Source organism: Leguminivora glycinivorella, chromosome Z (assembly GCF_023078275.1).
Source record: "Leguminivora glycinivorella isolate SPB_JAAS2020 chromosome Z, LegGlyc_1.1, whole genome shotgun sequence".
Lineage (NCBI taxonomy): Eukaryota > Metazoa > Arthropoda > Insecta > Lepidoptera > Tortricidae > Leguminivora > Leguminivora glycinivorella.
Window position 1 is genome coordinate 37,164,196 of NC_062998.1, and position 20,584 is coordinate 37,184,779.

Here is a 20,584-nt window from a genome sequence, read left to right on the forward strand (position 1 = left end):
AAAATTATAGGCACTTTAACACCTGTTTTAGCACGCCTAACGAAGACATTTAACTGTCCGTCGGCGGAAATAATTCGTGTATAGGCGAATTTTGGCATAGTTGTAGGGAATGGTGTTCTAATCCACATACTCAAAGTACTGATGGGTAGGGGAGGAGCTAACGGGTGGAGGGGGGTGTAAAGGTCCCTTTTTTTAGTTTTTCGCGAATAACTCTTAAACTGTGGCACATAGCAAAAAATGTTCTGAAACACAAGTAATCTTCATAAAATTCTCTACATAAAGTCCTATACAAGTTTTATCTGGGACCAATCGTTCATGAGATATGGAAGGGAAAAGATGGACAATAAAGGAATAAACTCATTTGTTTATGAACAATACGTTTATTCTTATAGAGACGCGGTAGCGTGTCAAGCCAGGTTCAAGTAACAAAAGTAGCAAGCAGCACCGTGTGTAATATTACACGAACCGTTTGGAGCCACATTTGACCCCCTTCTAACTCAAAAACTATTTCACATAAACGTGTTATAATGCAACGTAAAAAGAAACCAACGCGCGTAGTAAAAGTATGAGCTATAAGCGCTCCTCAATAAGCCCGGTACTAGTAGCCCGCCTTAGTGCGTTTTCACATTATCCGATCCGATATCGGATGTCGGAAGGATTTCAAAGACAAAAATCCAAGACGGCGCCTTAAATGTACGGGATATCGGTCCTACTTCCGATATCGGATCGGATAATGTGAAAACGCACTTATCCCGCGCGCGCGCACAGCCCTTTATAAGCCACCGCGTGGCCGGCGCTCGCTCATCCCAGTCGTCCTCAAAACGTCGACGTAAGACCGCCCCACAAGGATGGGGCGTGACCAGATACAGCCCCCATAGCGCCCAGCGCGGAAGGGGCTACTCACACCCCAGCAGGGGTGTTGAACGACATTACAGCAGCGCTCGCTCAGTTTGTCTCGCGCAGCGATCCGATCACATTGTAGCTGACTTGACGAGCAAAGCATCATGACCGCCCAGTATTGCTTTAATGGGATAAATTCATAAATAAAATTCCTAACTATCTTCCGTCTCTACTTCGATGGGAGCTCCGTTAGTGCATGCTCTCGAGCATACACCACAGACACTGGAACAGGCAATTCCTGCTTTTCGGCAGCCGCATCGCACCCCACACCCAGTCTTGCATCGGCAAAATATAGTTTTGAGAATGGAGTCAGGTGCCACTGGGTCGTTGGTTGTCACTGGCTTTAATATGCCATCGCCTCTTCTAGTTCATCCCCATTCAGTAGGTGGTAAATAAATTGTACGTTAAATACAAATATATTTGTACGCCTTTTTTTTCGGATTCAATAAGTAAAATTTTCCTAAATTAGAGGTAAGTTTAGCACGTGCATTCAATATTCAAGCAGGCGCGCGACTGGGATGAGCGAGCGCCGGCCGCGCGGTGGCTTATAAAGGGCTGCGCGCGCGCGCGGGGTAAGTGCGTTTTCACATTTATTATCCGATCCGATATCGGAAGTAGGACCGATATCCCGTACATTTAAGGCGCCGTCTTGGATTTTTGCCTTTGAAATCCTTCCGACATCCGATATCGGATCGGATAGTGTGAAAACGCACTAAGGCGGGCTGCTAGTACCGGGCTTATTGAGTAGCGCTTATAGCTCATACTTTTACTACGCGCGTTGGTTTCTTTTTACGTGGCATTATAACACGTTTATGTGAAATAGTTTTTGAGTTAGAAGGGGGTCAAATGTGGCTCCAAACGGTTCGTGTAATATTACACACGGTGCTGCTTGCTACTTTTGTTACTTGAACCTGGCTTGACACGCTACCGCGTCTCTATAAGAATAAACGTATTGTTCATAAACAAATGAGTTTATTCCTTTATTGTCCATCTTTTACCTTTCATATCTCATGAACGATTGGTCCCAGATAAAAAGTGTATAAGACTTTTTTGTAGAGAATTTTATGAAGATTACTTGTGTTTCAGAACATTTTTTGCTATGTGCCACAGTTTAAGAGTTATTCGCGAAAAACTAAAAAAAGGGACCTTTACACCCCCCTCCACCCGTTAGCTCCTCCCCTACCCATCAGTACTTTGAGTATGTGGATTAGAACACCATTCCCTACAACTATGCCAAAATTCGCCTATACACGAATTATTTCCCGCGAGATAGGCTTCATTGAGTGTGCTATTTTTGCTTTTTTTAATTTAGCTAGCCGGACATCTAATCAATCTTACTCTCCTCAAATCTGGGACAGGAATGCAATTTTTTTTTGATAAGAATACGTTTTCTGATAAGAATATCTTCATTACAATAAAACTCCGTGCTTAATCATATGAATTTCCCTGTGTTTCATAGTATGTAGCACCATTATCAATATCGTTGTCAATATAAATCATTGTTAATAGTTGCATATAATAAATTAGTTTTTGATAATTGTAACTAAGGCTTAAATTATGTTGTAAAAGCTAATTATGAAACAGAATGCTTAGCGCTTAGACTGCTTAGCCACAATAGGTCGGTACTTTTTGCTGGCCAGGCTACGCACGGCCAGGCTATGACGTGAATGTCCCGCGGCAAGAAGACTGCTGCACACCGTATTGGCGGGCATTATCTGTCCATTCTAACACTCACTAAAAACCCACCCACTAGGAATATGCTTTTATTATGTCGAAAATTGCGTCTTTCGTGCCGAATACGAGCGCAAATAGCCCAAATATGAGCACAAGAATGTTTTTCCAAATTAAAAATTTGCAGGGACCGAAGCCGATGTCCCAGTAGGTGATAACCTCGATGAAGGCGGGCGCTATGAGGCCCAGGATGGAGAAGCAGAAGGCTCCGATGACGCCCATGAAGGGGCCGATGGTGGGCACGGCGACGGCCAGCATCACGCACAGCGTCACCATGATGGTGCGCATCACGTAGTCGGCCAGGTCGGGCCGCTTCGTGAACTTGTCCTTGATGCAGCTCCACATTATGTCCACGCACACGAAGAACTGTAGCCCGAACGTGCAGTACACTGCTATGGCGATCGAGATTTTCACTATTTGGGCAGGGCTGTAACAAATCACAATTCATTTTCTTATTGTTTTCGATGTCATCTAAAGCCTATTTAATACATCTATAAAATTTTCACCACACCAACACAAACAAAATACTGATTGTAACACCTCAAACTAAATCAAATCCATCAATTTATTTAATATTTATGATTCAAAATTATCATTTATAGGTAAAATCTACAAGCCAACTTACATCAAAATAAAATTGGTATGAAATTACTTTGCACTCTTGTGGATATAATGCAATTTTGCTATGTGTTTTCGAATAACAAAGTTACCAGTTGGTGTGGTGAAAAATATATTATGTAGGCAAGGCAAAGTAATGTACTTAGTGTTAATAGTTGTCGTAAATTGCCTATAGTTGTCATGGCCTCTAAATTATTTTTCTCACTCCACCCACATTGGCGAATTTCCGCTTTGCTCTATGGTTGACTGGTAGAGAATGCCAAGTCCGCCATTTGTACTTTTTTGACATTGTACAATAATGTTGAAATAAATAAATGTAGGCTAGATACTTACATTTCATTTATGTCCAGATTAAGCGTTATGGAATCTTCAACCTGGTCAACATATCGCAGGTATCCGAGGAAACCAAGCAGCATGTAAATGAGAGTAACTCCGGACATTCCCTTATTGAGCACTCCGCAGAATCCCAGCATGGAGCGCGGCGTCTTCATGGCGTTCTCTAGGGGCATCACCACGCCGATAGCTTCCATGGCGAAGATCGTCAGCGAAAAGAATTGAGGCCAGTTTGATGGTAATGTTACTAATTGAACTTTGCTGAAATCTAAGCTGCCCGTGCCGACCAGGTAGTAAAAAGTTATGCCAAGTCCAACGCCCATAAAAACGTTAGCGATCATGGACACGGGTGCTAAATATTTCAGGTTTCGGACCCAAGCCATGAAGATAAGAGGCAGAAGTAGCGCTATAATGAATATTCTTATTTCCACATCTTTTTCTGCAACATTCATATAATGAGCCACGACCTGAAAATTAATAAAAAAAAAGTTAGTTGTGTGCCACATTATGCCGAGTAATGACTAAATAAATGTAATTAGTACGTTTCAATACCTGTAATATATTTTTGGCCACTATAACCGTGTACACCGAGCAAGTGCCAAAGTAAGTCATAAACAGACTTACAAGGATGAAAAGCCTGTAACAAAAAGCCGACTCATAGCAAATGTGAATACTTAATCTAGATTCTAGAAAACGTATTCGGCCTGCCTTAGGGTACAGATATACAGTCTGACCAAAAAGAGTACCTAGAATTTAAAAATTGGCAACATCTTAGTGTCGTCCCGTTTTCTCACACATATTGATTTAGAAGGGATGACACTACAATGTGGCCACTTTTTAATTTTTACTCTTTTTGGCCAGACTGTAAGTGCAGCGACGCGATAGGCCATATCACGCGACCGTACACGCCCGCCTGATGTGGAAGCTTGTAACTAAACTTGTATTTATCTGATAGTTGAGATTTATGTATCGGATTTAAGGCGGACTGATCACCAGGGCCACTTTAAGCTGTTGTACAGTGGAAACTGTATAAGTGGAATCGCAAGGGACCGGCTGTTTAGTTCCGCTTATCTAGGTTTTCCATTTAAATAAATAAATATTATAGGACATTGTTACACAGATTGACTGAGTCCCACGATAAGCTCAATTTATCCAGTTTTCCACTTAACCAGGTTCAAATAAAACGTTTTCTCACAGAGGCTCTCGCTAACAGAGGTTGTGGATTCAAGTAATGTCGCTTATAGAGGTCACGTATACGGTCAAATAAACGATCAAGACTTAAATAATAACCTTTTATTCAATATGCATGTACACACACACACATGTATGTAGATATGAATTAACAAAAAGCAATACTGCATGTACTCTTAAATAATCCACAGTACTCGTATACAAAAATAATATTTTTCCTTTGCTATGAACTAAGTTAATATTTAAACAAAATCACTCATAATATTTATTTATGCAAGAGAAACCAGTATTATGGTTAAATACAGATGTACAGATTGAAAAAAAATCAATTTTTTTATCTCGAAGAGATACACACTTGATTGTGTGCTTAGGCATTGCTTATCTAACAACATGGCACCGCACCACAGCTAAAACCAAACTGAACGATGTGTAATCTCATACAAAATTAAAACACAAACCATAATGTTAACGAAACAAACTAACCTCCTTGTGATGGTTTATTAAAAATACAAATTTTATAACGCCAAGCTTTTCCACTCATAGAGGTTTCGGAGACAGCTGCTTCCAGTTGCAGAGGTAAAAATAAGAAATTTACGAAAAAATGGATTCCGCTTATAGAGGTCCCAAAATTCCACTTATAGAGGTAATTCGTTGCTAAGGGACTGGGACCGAGAACTTGGGTCCACTTAAAGAGGTTTTCCACTTACCCAGGTTCCACTTATCCAGTTTCCACTGTATTTACTTTCTATTAGGTATTATGGTCAATTTCACCAATGAGTTGATCATTAAGAAATGTAGTAAAGTAGATTTTCAATTAAATTATATGAAAATTTTAAAGTTACCGCTTTCGGTACGATGCAGACTTATTTACTCGTACCACCGTTTATTTGCGAAGATAGGCCGTGTTGGGATAGAGCGAGCCTTATTTTTTTTTTTGCCTTTGGAGCATTTTAGATGAAATGTTTTGGTGAGTGACTGGTGCGTGGTGACGCACTTCGTACATAGCCTAAATCAATTTATGATTAATTAAAATTATATTTGTAAATGGTACCTGAAGGCATTTCCCCACCGCCGGAGACTTTCCGGTCCGTTTTCTAGTGCCGCTTGTCCCACTTCTGGAAAACTCATCGTCGTTTTTCTCGTTTTCTTATACAGCACGTGGGCGCATTTAATCTGCAAGGTACAAGTTACTATTTAATGACTTAAACTCTTCTGTAGGATATACTAATACATATTAGACTATTTTCGCCTTGCTGTTACTAGAATACTATTAGCGGTGCAGTAAAATAGCGGCCGTCTCCATACATATCTACATTGTATACTTCCTAGGAACAGGCTTACAAATAAAATAAGTGACGTACCTATAACAGTTATTTGTTATACAAGGGTGCCGGGTGCAAAGTTGTGTTTTAACGCCGTGTGGAATTGAAAAACGAGCAAGTGAAAGGATTCTATAGTTGAACCACGAGCGAAGCGAGTGGTTCGAGAATAGAATCCTGAACTTGCGAGTTTTTCAATACACGAGAAGTTAAATACATTTGCACCCGTGTGTAACACAAAACTTTCCCCCTCACTATAGCGAGGAAAGTACAACGCAAAAAACGCGTTTATCACGGCGTCCAGCAGTTCCACAGGTGGTAAATCATCGTCATCACTAGATTCACCCACTTTTATCAATTTTAAAGCAGAACCGTTGACTATACTTAAGGTCAAATTTCTTTATATCCACTAGTGGATAATATTACATTGTGCAACAAGGGGAGGAAGTTGAATATTACTAACGAGAGTAAGTAAGTTAAATCGCGACAGCTTGCCGGAGCGATTTAAAGTCTCGAGTTAGTAATATTTATACTCCCCGAGTTACACACAATGTTTTTCATCACACTCGCAATGTAAAAAATACGTAAATAGATGTAAAAAAGTTAAGTACGGTACAAGAAATTTCATTATTCCCTTGGGAGAACGATTTTTCTATAACTCACGCTCCGCCTGCGTGCAATAGCACATTTAAAGTGCGGGTGTGATGAAAAATGCTATTGGTATTAAAGGATAAAACACGTGTTTCCGAGCTAGTGAGGGGAAAAGTAAGTTACAATGAGTAAATTATGATTCAATATATTTTTCAATCAATATTTGGAATGAAAATCATCCATGAGATTATTGTAGGTAGGTACCTAATAGAAAAACATAATTGTTATAGAGCTTTTCGATTAATTACTACTTAATGTCGCCTGGCAGCACAAATTACTTGTCATATACAAGGACGATATAATACGGGACAGACAAAGCCCATACAAAAAAGCGTACCCCTGAAATTGCCCTAAATATTTTTGCGTTTTTATTTTTTATAAGAACAAATGTCATGCTTCTTTATTTTAATATCATGATATAACGTCAATACACATTTTGAAAAAAAAAAAAAAAAATTGTAGGCATCATCAGTGTAGTTATGATAGTATTTACCTAATAGGTGGCGCTAAAAAAATGAGGTACGATTCTTAGTATGAAGATTGTAAATCCTATATACGATAAATCATCCTTGGTCATATATAAATAATAATCTTATATAATATTGATTGAGTTTATACATTCACGTGAGATATAATACCTATGTAATGCTTAGGTACGTACTGCAATTGCAAACTCCCCAAACATCCGGGAAGTCCAGTACAATTATTGAATGGCTGGCTGAGTTTTTCCTTTTAATACATACCCGGTTCTGTTGGCATATCATTGCCATACAGGATATTTCATTAAGTAAGTGGTAGGTACATTACGGCCACAAGTGCAAAAAATAGGAAATTCGCAATTTACAAGCAATAGCTACATTAAAATATATGACGGAAATACGGGCACTATTTATAAAAATAATTAGGCTTTTTTGCTGACTAATAGGTAGTGCCCTAGTATCTTCACTAGTGCCCTTTTTTTATACGTATTTATTTTAAGCACGTGGTTGTTTTATGCGATCATTCGATCAAAACAGCGTTGAACGCCTGCGCTCAAGGGAATGAAAGGGAAAAAATGCCGCGGCGGTATACTGCGCATTCTGTAATCATATGTGTTCAAACGTTGCGTCTATCGCGCCTTATTCTTCAGAATGTATTTACCTAACAACAGTAACAACTTAGAAATGTTTACCAGAACATAGGAGCAGTGAGTGCAGACTACGGCCACGAGAATCGTGAAGAAGATCCCGAGCACGAGGCCCGCGGCTTTGAACGCGAACGGCATAGCCAGGATGCCCGTCCCCAGGGAGGCTTTCAGCAGATGCGTCAGAGTATCGTTGTTCCTGGGCACAGAAACATTCTAATACAGTTCAAGTACAAATATACTTAGGTCAACAATATTTATTTTAACGAAATTTGTATGTAAAGTGATATTTAACTATGTGTGTACAGCCAGAAATACAATTAGCTTAGCTTGTTTCGCAGCTGTACCTACGGTTAACATTCACAATACAACGGAATGCAACAAAGTACCTACCAAAAGAAAAATTATGCCACTCGGTTCGTGTAAAGTAGCAAAGATAACTTAAGTGTTACCGACTGTTTCAATTCGTCTCTCTAAGACATAATATATTGTAACAAAACTAAGTAGAAGTGGATGGATGTATGTAAATTAGAAGTGCTGTATATGTCGTAGAGTTATAGTAGTTATACTTACGATGTAGGATTGTCGACTTTTCTTTCCGCAAACGGATCAAAATCTCCTGCGGACTCTACATCTTTTGCCATATTGTATCTGGAATGAAAAACAAATATTTGATTAAGTAATGGTAGCGAAATTAGTAAAGTTATTGTAAGAAAAGAGTACCTATTACATGCATACTTGTAAAAAAATACTTACTTGCTGACAATTATTTCTTTGCTTTTTTCATCTTCAGGCATTAAATTTTCCAGTTCATGTTGTGGCTGTAAGCCATTTCCTTCTTGTTTCTAGAAAAGTCAAGGAAAGTGTTAAATCTTAAACAAATTTGTAACTAGCTATGTGCAGTAGGTGTCGAAATTTTCAGAACAGAGACATTTATCGGAAACGTTCTCGGAAAATCCAGAAACGTTCTTCGCTTAATATCTTGAACACAAATACATAGTAATTATCATGGTAACAATAAAGAAATGAACTTGGCAAACACGTCATTTGAAATAAAAGGATATAAACTAAAGAAATGAAAAAAAAAGCAAATTACATAAAAAATAATAAGATAGTAATGTACTAATTATTGCTACTCAGAGAGAACGTCTTCGAGAAAGTTGGAAATTTTCTGGAAGTTTCTTCAGAAAGGAATTCTCAGAATCGAGAATATTTTCATCGGCGTGTCAGTAAATTGTAACTAAAACTGCAAAAGTTTTCTTAAAAAAATATATTTGCTACTTACGGTGCCCATTTTGATGCAATGTAGGCAGACCTTGTTAATTAAGAGATTATTAGCTGATGCGATCTGCAAAGAAAGAAAAAGAATAATTAAATCAACATCTGTCTGTACCTAACCGTGGAAGAATCGCAACGTGGAAATGTAACATGATCGAATATGTACGAGTAGGTACCTAAGTGAAGAGTAGGTTCTGCGGGCCGATTTTTGAGTCTCACGCGTTTGAATTCAGAAAATTGTCACTGAAAATAATAAGCAAGTCACCGTTTTCAACCGGTATTTTAGTGACAAAATCCCGTATGCGAGATTCAAAAATCGCCCTCGTTACAATTCGCGATAACACAAATTATTTGTGGCACGAGCACTTTTTTGCTGCCTTGAGTAGGTGCGTAACCAATATAGGTACTAAATATTCGTAGTAGTCATGAGTGTCATGACCGAAAAAAATATAGAATACTAGCAATTACTCGCGGCTTCGCTCGCGTTAAATTAGAAAATTGCGGAATGCTCCATACAAACTTCCACCCCCGATTATAGGGAAGTGTGGGGTTAGAAAGAGACAAAAAGTAGCCTATGTCACTCTCCATCCCTTCAACTATCTCCACTAAAGAAATCACGTCAATTCGTTGCTCCGTTTTGCCGTGAAAGACGGACAAACAGACACACACACTTTCCCATTTATAATATTAATAATAATATAATAATATGGATTTTTCTCCATAAGTCATCAACATTTTGCGACCGTAGTGTAAAATGCTGCCATACATAGGTACGTACCTGGTTGGAAGTGCGTAAAGAACAGCAATATATATTTTTCACCACCCTAACTGGCAAAGGCTCTCTTTGCTATTCGAAAACAGATAGTATAAAAGTGCATTTTATCCACAAGAGTGCAAAGTAATTTCATACATACTCTTGATGTCTTAAGCGGGCTGGTAGATTTTACTTATAAATGATGATTTTGAATCATAAAATATTGAATAAATAGATGGATTTGATTTAGTTTCATGTTTTATAGTCAGTATTTTGTTCGTGTTGGTGTGGTGAAAAATTTTGTGTTTCACTCGGTGGCAAAGTTTGTTTAACCTTCGTGCCTTGAAACACTCGCAACGCTCAAGATTCCACTTTTTTAACCACTCGCTACACTCGCGGTTCAATATATGGAATCCTTCGCTTGATCAATAAAAAACAACTACTTTGTCCCCTTGTAAAACAAATAACTATTTACTATACATACAATACACTGGCCAAATTTTATTTCTGTTGCAACCGGATGTGAAGGCTAGTGTGGAGGGCTACCTAATGATTCTCCGACAATTTTTTAGCCGATTATTGATTCGCCGACAACGATTCACCGAATGCCATTTAGCCGAATAATCAAACTATATTGTCACTTTTGGTCGAATAACGTTACGTAGAATCTTGGTTCGCATACAGTTCAGCCGGCGTATCATGCTTCCAATTTTATCATTTATCTACGTGGATAAAGCATCCGTCACGCTTTGGCAACTATGTCAGTGTGAGAGTGACAGTTGTCTTATCCGCGTGGATAAGTGATAAAATTGGAAGCGTGATAGACCGGCAGTTCGCTTCTGTGCAAAATATCCGAATTATTATTGGACATTTTTCATTTAGCAAAGTAATATTTTCGTTTAGGCCACGTTTAGTCGAATAACATGTCACATTTTAGGTATACATTGTTAAAATATTTTCGAATGAATGAATTATCGCAGTTGTAAAAAAATTACGCACTTAAGAGACACTTTTTTTCTTAAACAATGTTTAATGTGAATTTCTTTTCGTTGCGGTAATAATTTACATATTCTGGCAATTAACATTATGCTCTTGAACAGAAAAGTGCTTAATTTCCGAATGGGAGAACTAAAGATTTAAAAAGTAAAAATTTAATGACTTGAAAACAACAATACATAATTTACTAAAATTAATCCATTGAATCAGAACACGATGATTAATATATTATAAATAAGTAAATGAAATAAATGTGAGTTACTCTTATAAACGATCTAACTAGATTTTTGAATCCGCAGAACACTTTGTAACATGCAAGTTCCAGCCAACTCACCAAAAAAAAAAACCAAATGATCACTCGACCTATTGTGTTTCGACCAATTTTTTGTGGGCCAATTTTTACAATTACTAAATGATTATTCGTCGAAAAGTAAATCGGCGTATCAAATGTTTGCTTACCGACTCCGTTTACGAACGAATATTATGCGAAATGAGAATCTTCCAATCGTTATTCGGCCAAAAAAGACGTCGGCGAATCGTTGTCGGTGTACCGAAAATCGGCGTATATTATTTCGGAACATCAATCGGGCACCAGTGTGGAGACATGAAAACCAACGATACCGTTTGTCTGTTCGCCCTAAACAGCTTACAATCACATAACAATAGTTATTTGTTATACAAGGGGGCAAAGTTGTATTTTAACGCCGAGTGTGGAATTGAAAAATGAGCAAGTGAAAGGATTCTATAGTTGAACCACGAGCGAAGCTCGTGGTTCAAATAGAATCCTGAACTTGCTCGTTTTTCAATAAAATACATTTGCACTCGACGTTAAAACTTTTACAACTTACAACGCAAAAAATGCGTTTATCCTGCTTCCAGTAGTTAACAAATAAATCATCTTTATTACTAGATTCACCTACTTTTATCAATTTTAAATCAGTTAATTTGACTTTATTCAAGGTCAAATTACTTTACCCACTAGTGGATAAAATGCGTTTTTACCCGCTGGTATTAAAGGACAAAACACGTGTTTCCGAGCTAAGTAGTGAGGGGAAAAGGTCTTGTTCTGCGTCAAAATCAAGGCCAAAATTATGTTTTATTTATTACTTATGGTCTGGTCTTTGCATTACAATACCTAGTCAACAGTCTCTTATTCAATAATAGGTTCGTGAATGAAGTAACACAGCCCGTAAAAAATCATTTGCGTCAATGATTCTTTCAAGCACGAGTATTTAGAACCATTTCTAAACATGAAAATGTATAATGAACTTGGACTCACTTCTAGGTAGAAGGAAGGTATGTCTAATGAATTATTAAACAATAGTAAGTACATTACGAATATTACAATACTTGCGCGGAAAAGACGAAGTTAGAAAACTTAGAAACGAGTGGCGAGACAGACAGACAGACGGACAGAGCGGCACCATTATAAGGGTTCCTTTTGTACCTTTTTGGTACGGAACCCTAAAAACGTCCGAAGGGAGTGTTCTATATCGACACGAAGTAAGAATTTCCTCTACGCACGTGTATTGTACGGCGTTTCTCGGCCTATGAAGTTTCGACTTTCGACGCAGGCATAAAAATTACCACTTCTCGCACTGCACGCAGTGCAGTGCGGTGCGATAAAGTATCTCCATAATATATACTGAAAAAATAACATGTTACTAAATACTGACGATTTTTAGGGTTCCGTACCAAAAAGGTACAACAGGAACCCTTATGGTGCGACTCTGTCCGTCTGTCTGTCCGTCTGTCACATTCCTAAATATCTCGAGAACTACTAATGCTATCAACTTGAAATTTGGAATAGTTGTGAACATTGTAAACCTCTACAAATAGAAAGTATAATTTTTTTAAATATATTAATTTTAACTGTAGAAAATGGCCAAAATGAAAGGGGGGCAAACTGTAAATTTCAAGTTACTAGGTCAAGTGGGGTATCGTTGGAAAGAGCTCAAATTGAACGTAAATAGGCTATTTTTTATAATTGTTTTGTTGTGGAAAAAAAAGAATTTTGAAGGAAAATGTAAAAAAAAATACCGTTCCCCCCCCCCTTATCTCCGAAGTTTACAAACGAAAAATTATCAAAATTTTAGTAAACATTGGTTTTATGCTATATATTACAGGAAAAATATAATCGTGTTTGTATTTTGAATACTTTTTTTTTAATTCACAAAAAACTTTTCAGATTTTTACTTTCAATTTACCCACCCTTGCGGATGTATATCGTACTTCAAATTAATACGAGATGTTACGTAAACCATCTTCTGTCCAATAAAGTAAAAACTGTTTAAATCGGTTTACATTATAAAGAATTATCCCTGAAAAACCAGGTCGCGCAAATTAGTTAGCAAATTGACCGGGACATGGCGCTATACACTATAATACTCATTAGTGCCTATACTTTTGTCTTCTAGTCAAGTCATTAGAGTTATATGAAAATATGAGATTATTTTTACTAGGTAGTTTGAAAGAAAGTTTGTACGGAACCCTCGGTGGGCGACTCCGACTCGCACTTGGCCGGTTTTATCATTTGAATTGCTGTTTGGTCGTTCGAATGATAATGTCTTAGGTACTCGTATGTTTTTATAAGTAATATTAGTAGCTAAGCTTATTAGTTCCGGTATGAATAACGCGATACTTTTATCACTTTTGGCCTCGCTGGGACACGCTAGGGATACATAGTGATAGGTATGAATAATAAATCCATTAGTGATAAGAATATGTGGTCACCCTTGCCGACACTGGCCTATGCAAGTATCTATCTAACATACATACATACATACATACATATAATCACGCCTGTATCCCATAAAGGGGTAGGCAGAACACTTGAAACTACTAAAGCTTCAGTGCCAATTGTATTTATTAATTATATTTTATGCGTAGAGAGACTCGTCATCAGTAATAATTCCATACTCAGCTTTTCTGTTATCTTAAAACTGAATCCATTTGGAGTAACTAATTACATTAATATGTACTAATATCTGTTAAGCTTAACCTTATTAGGTTCTTATTATTAATAATTATGTAAATACATATTTTTTTTCAATAACTAGAAATCTTTCACATCTGTTCATGAATATACCTATTTCTCGGTGCACCCCTTACATTACATTAGTGACAAAAGGACTCCACGTGTTCGCTTTGGGTCCAGGCACTCCTTCCATAGGCTCAGCAGCAATATTTTCCTTGATTCGTAAGTATGTCGAGTTACTAATACTGTTTTTATTTGTATGAAAGTATGCTAGATTTGTTACAACAACATATATGATACTGAAAGTGCTTAATAATCATGTATTATAGGTCTGTGTTATTAATAATGTTTATATAATCTTAAAGTACGATTTACTTACTGCGTAATTTAATATAATTGTTTTATTTCTCACTATCGGATTTGTCGTTATCCACAACGACCGAGAAGCGACTGATCGAGCCAGCAATCGATTGGTGGGCGATAACGAAGTGTTGCGTACGTATTGACATTCAAAGTTGACATAATAAATAACGAAATGGAAAGAACGCGATGTCAAACGTGTCGTCTGTGACTGATGTTATGATTTGTTTGAACTCAGCTTAATGGTTATGGTTAGAGGTACAGTTAGTTAATCATAACTAAAGCTGTGGGTCCACACAACATGTTATAAATAAATAAAATAATAATAATAACATAACTTGTGTACAATAACATAGTTTTATATTTAAATGTAGGTACGATACTTGCATAGAAGGTTGATACATAGGAAATTAATGCCACGCTGTTTAATTAAATACAATTATACATAGTAGTTGTAGTGCTTAACGAGTCTCTAGCACATGAATGACGCGAGATAGATCAAACGACTTCTTCTAATTGTATTAATTACACAAGGACGGGTAGTCTATCTCGCGGGGACATAAGTAGGTACTCTCGCGTCAATCATGTGCTAACCCTACGGTGGGTGGGTGGTTAACCGCTCCAAAAATCTGAGTTTTGCGAAATATCCAAACACTGATGATTAAGTCGGCTTTGCTGACGCATTTGAAGACAAGTCTTAATCCACGAAATAGCATTTCTATGTTAAATTTAAATCGTTTATTAAAGTTGAATTAATTCTATTGGCGTTTATGTGATCTTTATACCGTGTCTGAAAAAGGTATTATAAAAGAGCATTTAACGCGACATATTACAATAATTTTACAAGAATCCTCATTAAAACATTGAAGATGTAAGTATATCACAGATATTATAATTACGTATACATAATTATTTTTTCCCCTCACTAGCTCGGAAACACGTGTTTTGTCCTTCAATACCAGCGGGTAAAAACGCATTTTATCCACTAGTGGGTAAAGCAATTTGACCTTGAATAAAGTCAAATTAACTGCTTTAAAATTGATAAAAGTAGGTGAATCTAGTAATAAAGATGATTTACCACCTGTGGAACTACTGGAAGCAGTAATAAACGCATTTTTTGCGTTGTAGTTTCCTCGCTGTAGTGAGGGGAAAAGTTTTGTGTTACACTCGGGTGCAAATGTATTTTACTTCTCGTGTGTTAAAAAACTCGCAAGTTCAGGATTCTATTCTCGAACCACTCGCTTCGCTCGTGGTTCAACTATAGAATCCTTTCACTTACTCGTTTTTCAATTCCACACTCGGCGTTAAAATACAACTTTGCCCCCTTGTATAACAAATAACTATTGTAAAGTGTTTACTCAGCTTAATTTTTATAATCGATCAAGTAAAGCAACGCGTTAACCGTCTACATAACTAATATAAGTACATATGTATTTTACTTGCCTAAGTCCTAAATTTTTTAACTTACTACTTAACAAATGAAACGATTAGGCCTTTGTAAGATCTACTTTCCGACAAAAGTCAATTGTTTGCCTAAATCGAACCAAATATCTTTAAACAAAATGTATGCTGGCTTTTCCTTTCAGACGAATAGCATTGTTGTATTTTAGCGGACCATTGAATACACGTAAGGTATAAATTCACGTAAAATAACATGATTTGTTAATACCACGTTAGTGGTATTCAAACATACCTACCACCTGCTGACAACAAACGATCACAGTAGTCTATGGACGTCTGGAACTGCAAAGGTATTAACTGTGTGAACTCTTATATCAACTGTCTTGAGATAGTGAAAGATTTTTACCCGCCTATGCACCCAAAAGGAGTTGATATTTTCCGTTCTAACTTGTAAAGTATTCATTTTTAGTACGAGACGTACGAGTGGTGGCCTGTGGCCATTTCACCTGCGTTGAACCGTAATGTTTTGTTATTCTACCCGGGCAGTGGGCGGCTGGCGATCGTTTTACGGTTTACCCCGTTTTACTCGCGGTACGATCAGCCAAGAAAGTGGTTTACCACTTTTCGACTCTATGTTAAACACGTAAAGTCGAAAGGTGGTAAACCACATTTTTGGCTGACTGTACACGCACATTAGCTGGTAGGCCATCCGATTGACGCATGTATTTAAAACACGTGTGAGGCATCAGGCGTCTATGTATATTATGGCCATCTATGTACATATCTGAAACTGCCAATTAAAATTTATTATATGCCACGAAACATGACATTTACCTATTTCATTTACTTATTGTCGCCATAGGAGAAGGTAGCTAAATACCTACATACTGTTGTGGTATGAAAATAAAAACTGTTATCGGTCAGACAACTTGTAGCATTGAAATGTACTAAGATATAAAAAAGGATTACTAGGGAAGGGTACCTTTGTTAGACATTGAAACACCCTAAGCCCTCCAATAAATAGCCTAAGTGTAGGCTGATACGTGATTACTGATTAAAAATTATATTGGTAGGTAGCGTTTACTAGGTTCTCTAGATACAAGAGTAGAAATGAATGCAATGCAGCAATGCCATTTATCTACTTACTTATAGTTTATTTACATCACATTTTTGTAAGTAGGTAAGTATTATAGTACGTAGCCAATTATTTGTACAATAAAGTTTACGCTCCAGCGCAGTCTCTGAAAGATATGATGGTAAAAAAGACTTTCGCCATTATAAGAATTTCTTAAAGTTACAATATAGGTACCGTTTAAAAAATGTTCCGTTACTTCAATTCAAGAAAAAATGCTTTGTTCATCGGTCAACTGTATTACACAAAAAGGTGTGACTTTCAGCTGTGCTTACTATCTTTATTAAAGAGAAATCAGCACATACAACTATATTATTTTTACACAAATACTCGTAGTTGTAATAGCAGGTAAGTAGATAGTAAGGCAAATCAAAATGAGTCTACCTAAATGTCAAGTTTTCAAACAGGCAATTTGTGACTAAGTCACAAAAAACGTAAATAACTTTTCGCCGTTTTAAAAACGACCAAATCAATTATGACTTTATTCTTGTTGTGTTATAGGATTAAGTAATAATTTGTATATATTTTTGTAGTTGAACAAAGCAGCTTCTGGCCTAGCCGCTCTGAATTCCTGATGTGAATTATTAGCTTTACTTTGAAGTACATAGCTTGGTGTTGGTAGTAACGTTCTTGACGTAATAATAATTTATAGCATTGTCCTTGTTTAAACAGGGTTATTAGCGTTAACAATAGCAGCATCACACATTCATTCATGTTAAATAATATTAACAGTTTAATATTTGCTTCTAATGACGTGTAGAGGAACGTATTTATGTATAAGCATGTATGTATGTGTGTACGATATTCTATCGACATCTAATCTGTGTAAAGCAGCGTTATTTTGAGTTCATTTATATTTTATAGCATTGCCATCATGTTTTTATTACTGTACTAGCTGGGATGTACCCACATTGTAATGATATTACTCATAAAAGCGATACACACAACTCTCGATTAGCTATTATTAACCCTTGATGAGTTTTCGTTTCCTAGTCTGTTATTTTGTTTTCCCCTCACTAACTCGGAAACACGTGTTTTGTCATTTAATACTAGCGGGTAAAAAAGCATTTTATCCACTAGTGGGTAAAGTAATTTGACCTTGAATAAAGTCAAATTAACTGCTTTAAAATTGATAAAAGTAGGTGAATCCAGTAATTAATATGATTTACCACCTGTGGAACTACTGGAAGCAGTGATAAACGCATTTTTTGCGTTGTAGTTTCCTCGCTATAGTGAGGGGAAAAGTTTTGTGTTACACTCGGGTGCAAATGTATTTTACTTCTCGTGTGTCAAAAAACTCGCAAGTTCAGGATTCTATTCTCGAACCACTCGCTTCGCTTGTGGTTCAACTATAGAATCCTTTCACTTGCTCGTTTTTCAATTCCACACTCGACGTTAAAATACAACTTTGCCCCCTTGTATAACAAATAACTATTTCACCACACCAACTGGTAAAGGCTTACTGTGATTACTTACTGTGCGTACTTAGCAAAATTGCATTTTATCCACAAGAGTGCAAAGTAATTTCATACAAATTTTAACTTGACATCTTGAGCTGACTGGTAGAATTTACCTATAAATGATGATTTTGAATCATAAATATTGAATAAATTAATAGATTTAATTTAATTTGATGTTTTATAGCCAGTATTTTGTTCGTGTTGGTGTGGTAAAAAAATTTGTGTTTCACTCAGCGGCAAAGTTTGTTTAACCTTCGTGCCTTGAAGCCCTCGCAACGCTCAAGATTCCATTTTTTGAACCACTCGCTACGCCCGCGGTTCAATATTGGAATCTTTCGCTTGCTCGGGTATCAATATTGGCACGTGCGGTTAAACAACAACTTTGCTCCCTTGTAAAATAGTTAATAACTATGTATTTCCTATCGGTGTTCCATTAAGGAGCTGGCGAAGCGTCTTATTGATGCTACGGGTGACCAGAGGGCTGGTTGCTTTCTTGCCCAGCGGAGAAGCATCTCGATCCTCTGGCGATCTCCTGTCTTTTATTTGTAAATATTTTTATGTAAGTACTTACATATATTTCTTCTGTGTTAGTTTTAGTTATTTTTATGTTTTTACACAGATTTTCTGATTTTATAAATAAAGCATTGTATTCTTGTTATTTTGTCTTAAGTATACATTTAAAAAAATTACCTGCCGACTTACTTGAAAGAAAAGAAATTATACATTAATACGTAAACGTATGTGCGAACGGTATGTATACGTATTATATAAACAAGTTTTACCTAGTATCAATTAACTCTATGTAAGTATATATATACATACTGAGATAGATCTATCATTGTAAATAATGTAATTCCTGTTATACATAAACAATACATTTTTATTTTATACCTTTTTTTATTGTTGTTATTCCATAAGTTTTAAAAAGAAAAATATTTTCTTCTACCTTTGAATTTTACTCTGATTAATGAATCATAAAGTAATAGGAAATATTTTTAATTAAATGATGAATCGGATTGTTTCCTACTCTTTTTTACAGTTGCAGATATAGGTACCTAATTATACATAGATATTAGATGGATGGTGATAAGCAATAATGTGTCAACCCACACGCCAACCATTTTGAGAAAATGGCGTCTAAAGATTTTCTCTCATTTTTTTGTGTTTCTTTTAAAAAAAATTGTTTTTTATATAGATTGTTATGTTTTTCAGCTATAATACGTTCAGTAGTAGTGATTATTGTAGCTTAATTTTAAAACAAACTTCAATTTGACGAAATAATGCCCTTTTCTTTTATTGCGAATTGTTCGACGACGTCAAACTTTTTCAAGACTGTGTTATGATACTTAACCCACTTTTGCTAATTGTTTAAAAATATCTATGAGTCTTAAATAAACATGTTAAAGCACATAAATTGTTATTGTAAAATACTCTACCTATGCATATTTTTAACTTTATAAGTGTTAAGTAACATATCAGTCATGGTCACTTATGTTATTAGGTATAAATAATAAAATAATAATAAATATTATAGGACATTCTTACACAGGTTGACTGAGACCCACGGTAAGCTCAAGAAGGCTTGTGTTGTGGGTACTTAGGCAACGATATATATAATATATAAATACTTATATACATAGAAAACATCCATGACTCAGGAACAAATATCTGTGCTCATCACACAAATAAATGCCCTTACCGGGATTCGAACCCGGGACCGCGGCGTAGCAGGCAGGGTCACTACCGACTGCGCCAGACCGGTCGTCATGTAGGAATCAATACATTATTTATTAATCAAACCTTTTAATGATTTTTCTACTCCCGAACTGTTATTCGTCATTTACAGGATTGTGCGTATCGAAAAAACTGAAAACGCATTGTTTGGTTCTGTAATCATGGCAACGCATTGCATTAACGATACTGCGTGCGTGCGCGGGAAGGCTTTGGGCAGCTGAGCTGACAGTGCAAACCTTTGCAATACAGGAAACAGTGTGAATTTCGCGAGAATTATTTAAAAAAACTATTAAAAACTAAGTGCATGGTCGTTGTAAAAGTATTGTATGCAATGGTGTTTAACTGACTCCAAAATACTCGTGGAAAGTACGCCACTCATATTTCTTGACCTCCTTTAAACGCCTGTTGAATAAAATACTATAAATTAACTATTAGAGTAATGATCATTTCTAGACACATATTTAAATTATCTGTGCTTTTTCAACAAAAAATCGTTACAAAAACCAAATAATCATCTTTAAAAAAAAACAAACTACTTATCTAAAATATACAACAAAATATTTTTTTACGCTAAGAAATAGACTAAGTCATTTAAATTATGAATAACTCATGACTTGTACAAGAAC

At 36.4% G+C, this 20,584-nt stretch overlaps 1 protein-coding gene across 2 annotated transcripts in view; it reads right to left on the reverse strand.

The window, feature by feature from the left end:
* Window positions 1-2,192: 2,192 nt before the first annotated feature.
* The window catches only part of LOC125241044 (proton-coupled amino acid transporter-like protein pathetic), a 44,952-nt gene continuing 26,560 nt past the window's right edge, over window positions 2,193-20,584 (reverse strand). Inside the window, exons 1-9 of one of the 2 annotated variants that reach the window (XM_048149324.1) lie at window positions 14,251-14,320; window positions 9,152-9,214; window positions 8,623-8,711; window positions 8,440-8,517; window positions 7,915-8,065; window positions 5,825-5,946; window positions 4,135-4,219; window positions 3,583-4,049; window positions 2,193-3,058 (exon numbers count right to left, since the gene is read on the reverse strand). In XM_048149324.1, coding sequence (XP_048005281.1) covers window positions 2,650-3,058; window positions 3,583-4,049; window positions 4,135-4,219; window positions 5,825-5,946; window positions 7,915-8,065; window positions 8,440-8,517; window positions 8,623-8,711; window positions 9,152-9,160 — 1,410 coding nt within the window. In that variant the 5' untranslated portion in view covers window positions 9,161-9,214; window positions 14,251-14,320 and the 3' untranslated portion in view covers window positions 2,193-2,649. Of the gene's footprint in view, window positions 3,059-3,582; window positions 4,050-4,134; window positions 4,220-5,824; window positions 5,947-7,914; window positions 8,066-8,439; window positions 8,518-8,622; window positions 8,712-9,151; window positions 9,215-14,250; window positions 14,321-20,584 lie in introns of those variants that run through there. The other variant, XM_048149323.1, reaches the window with a different exon arrangement.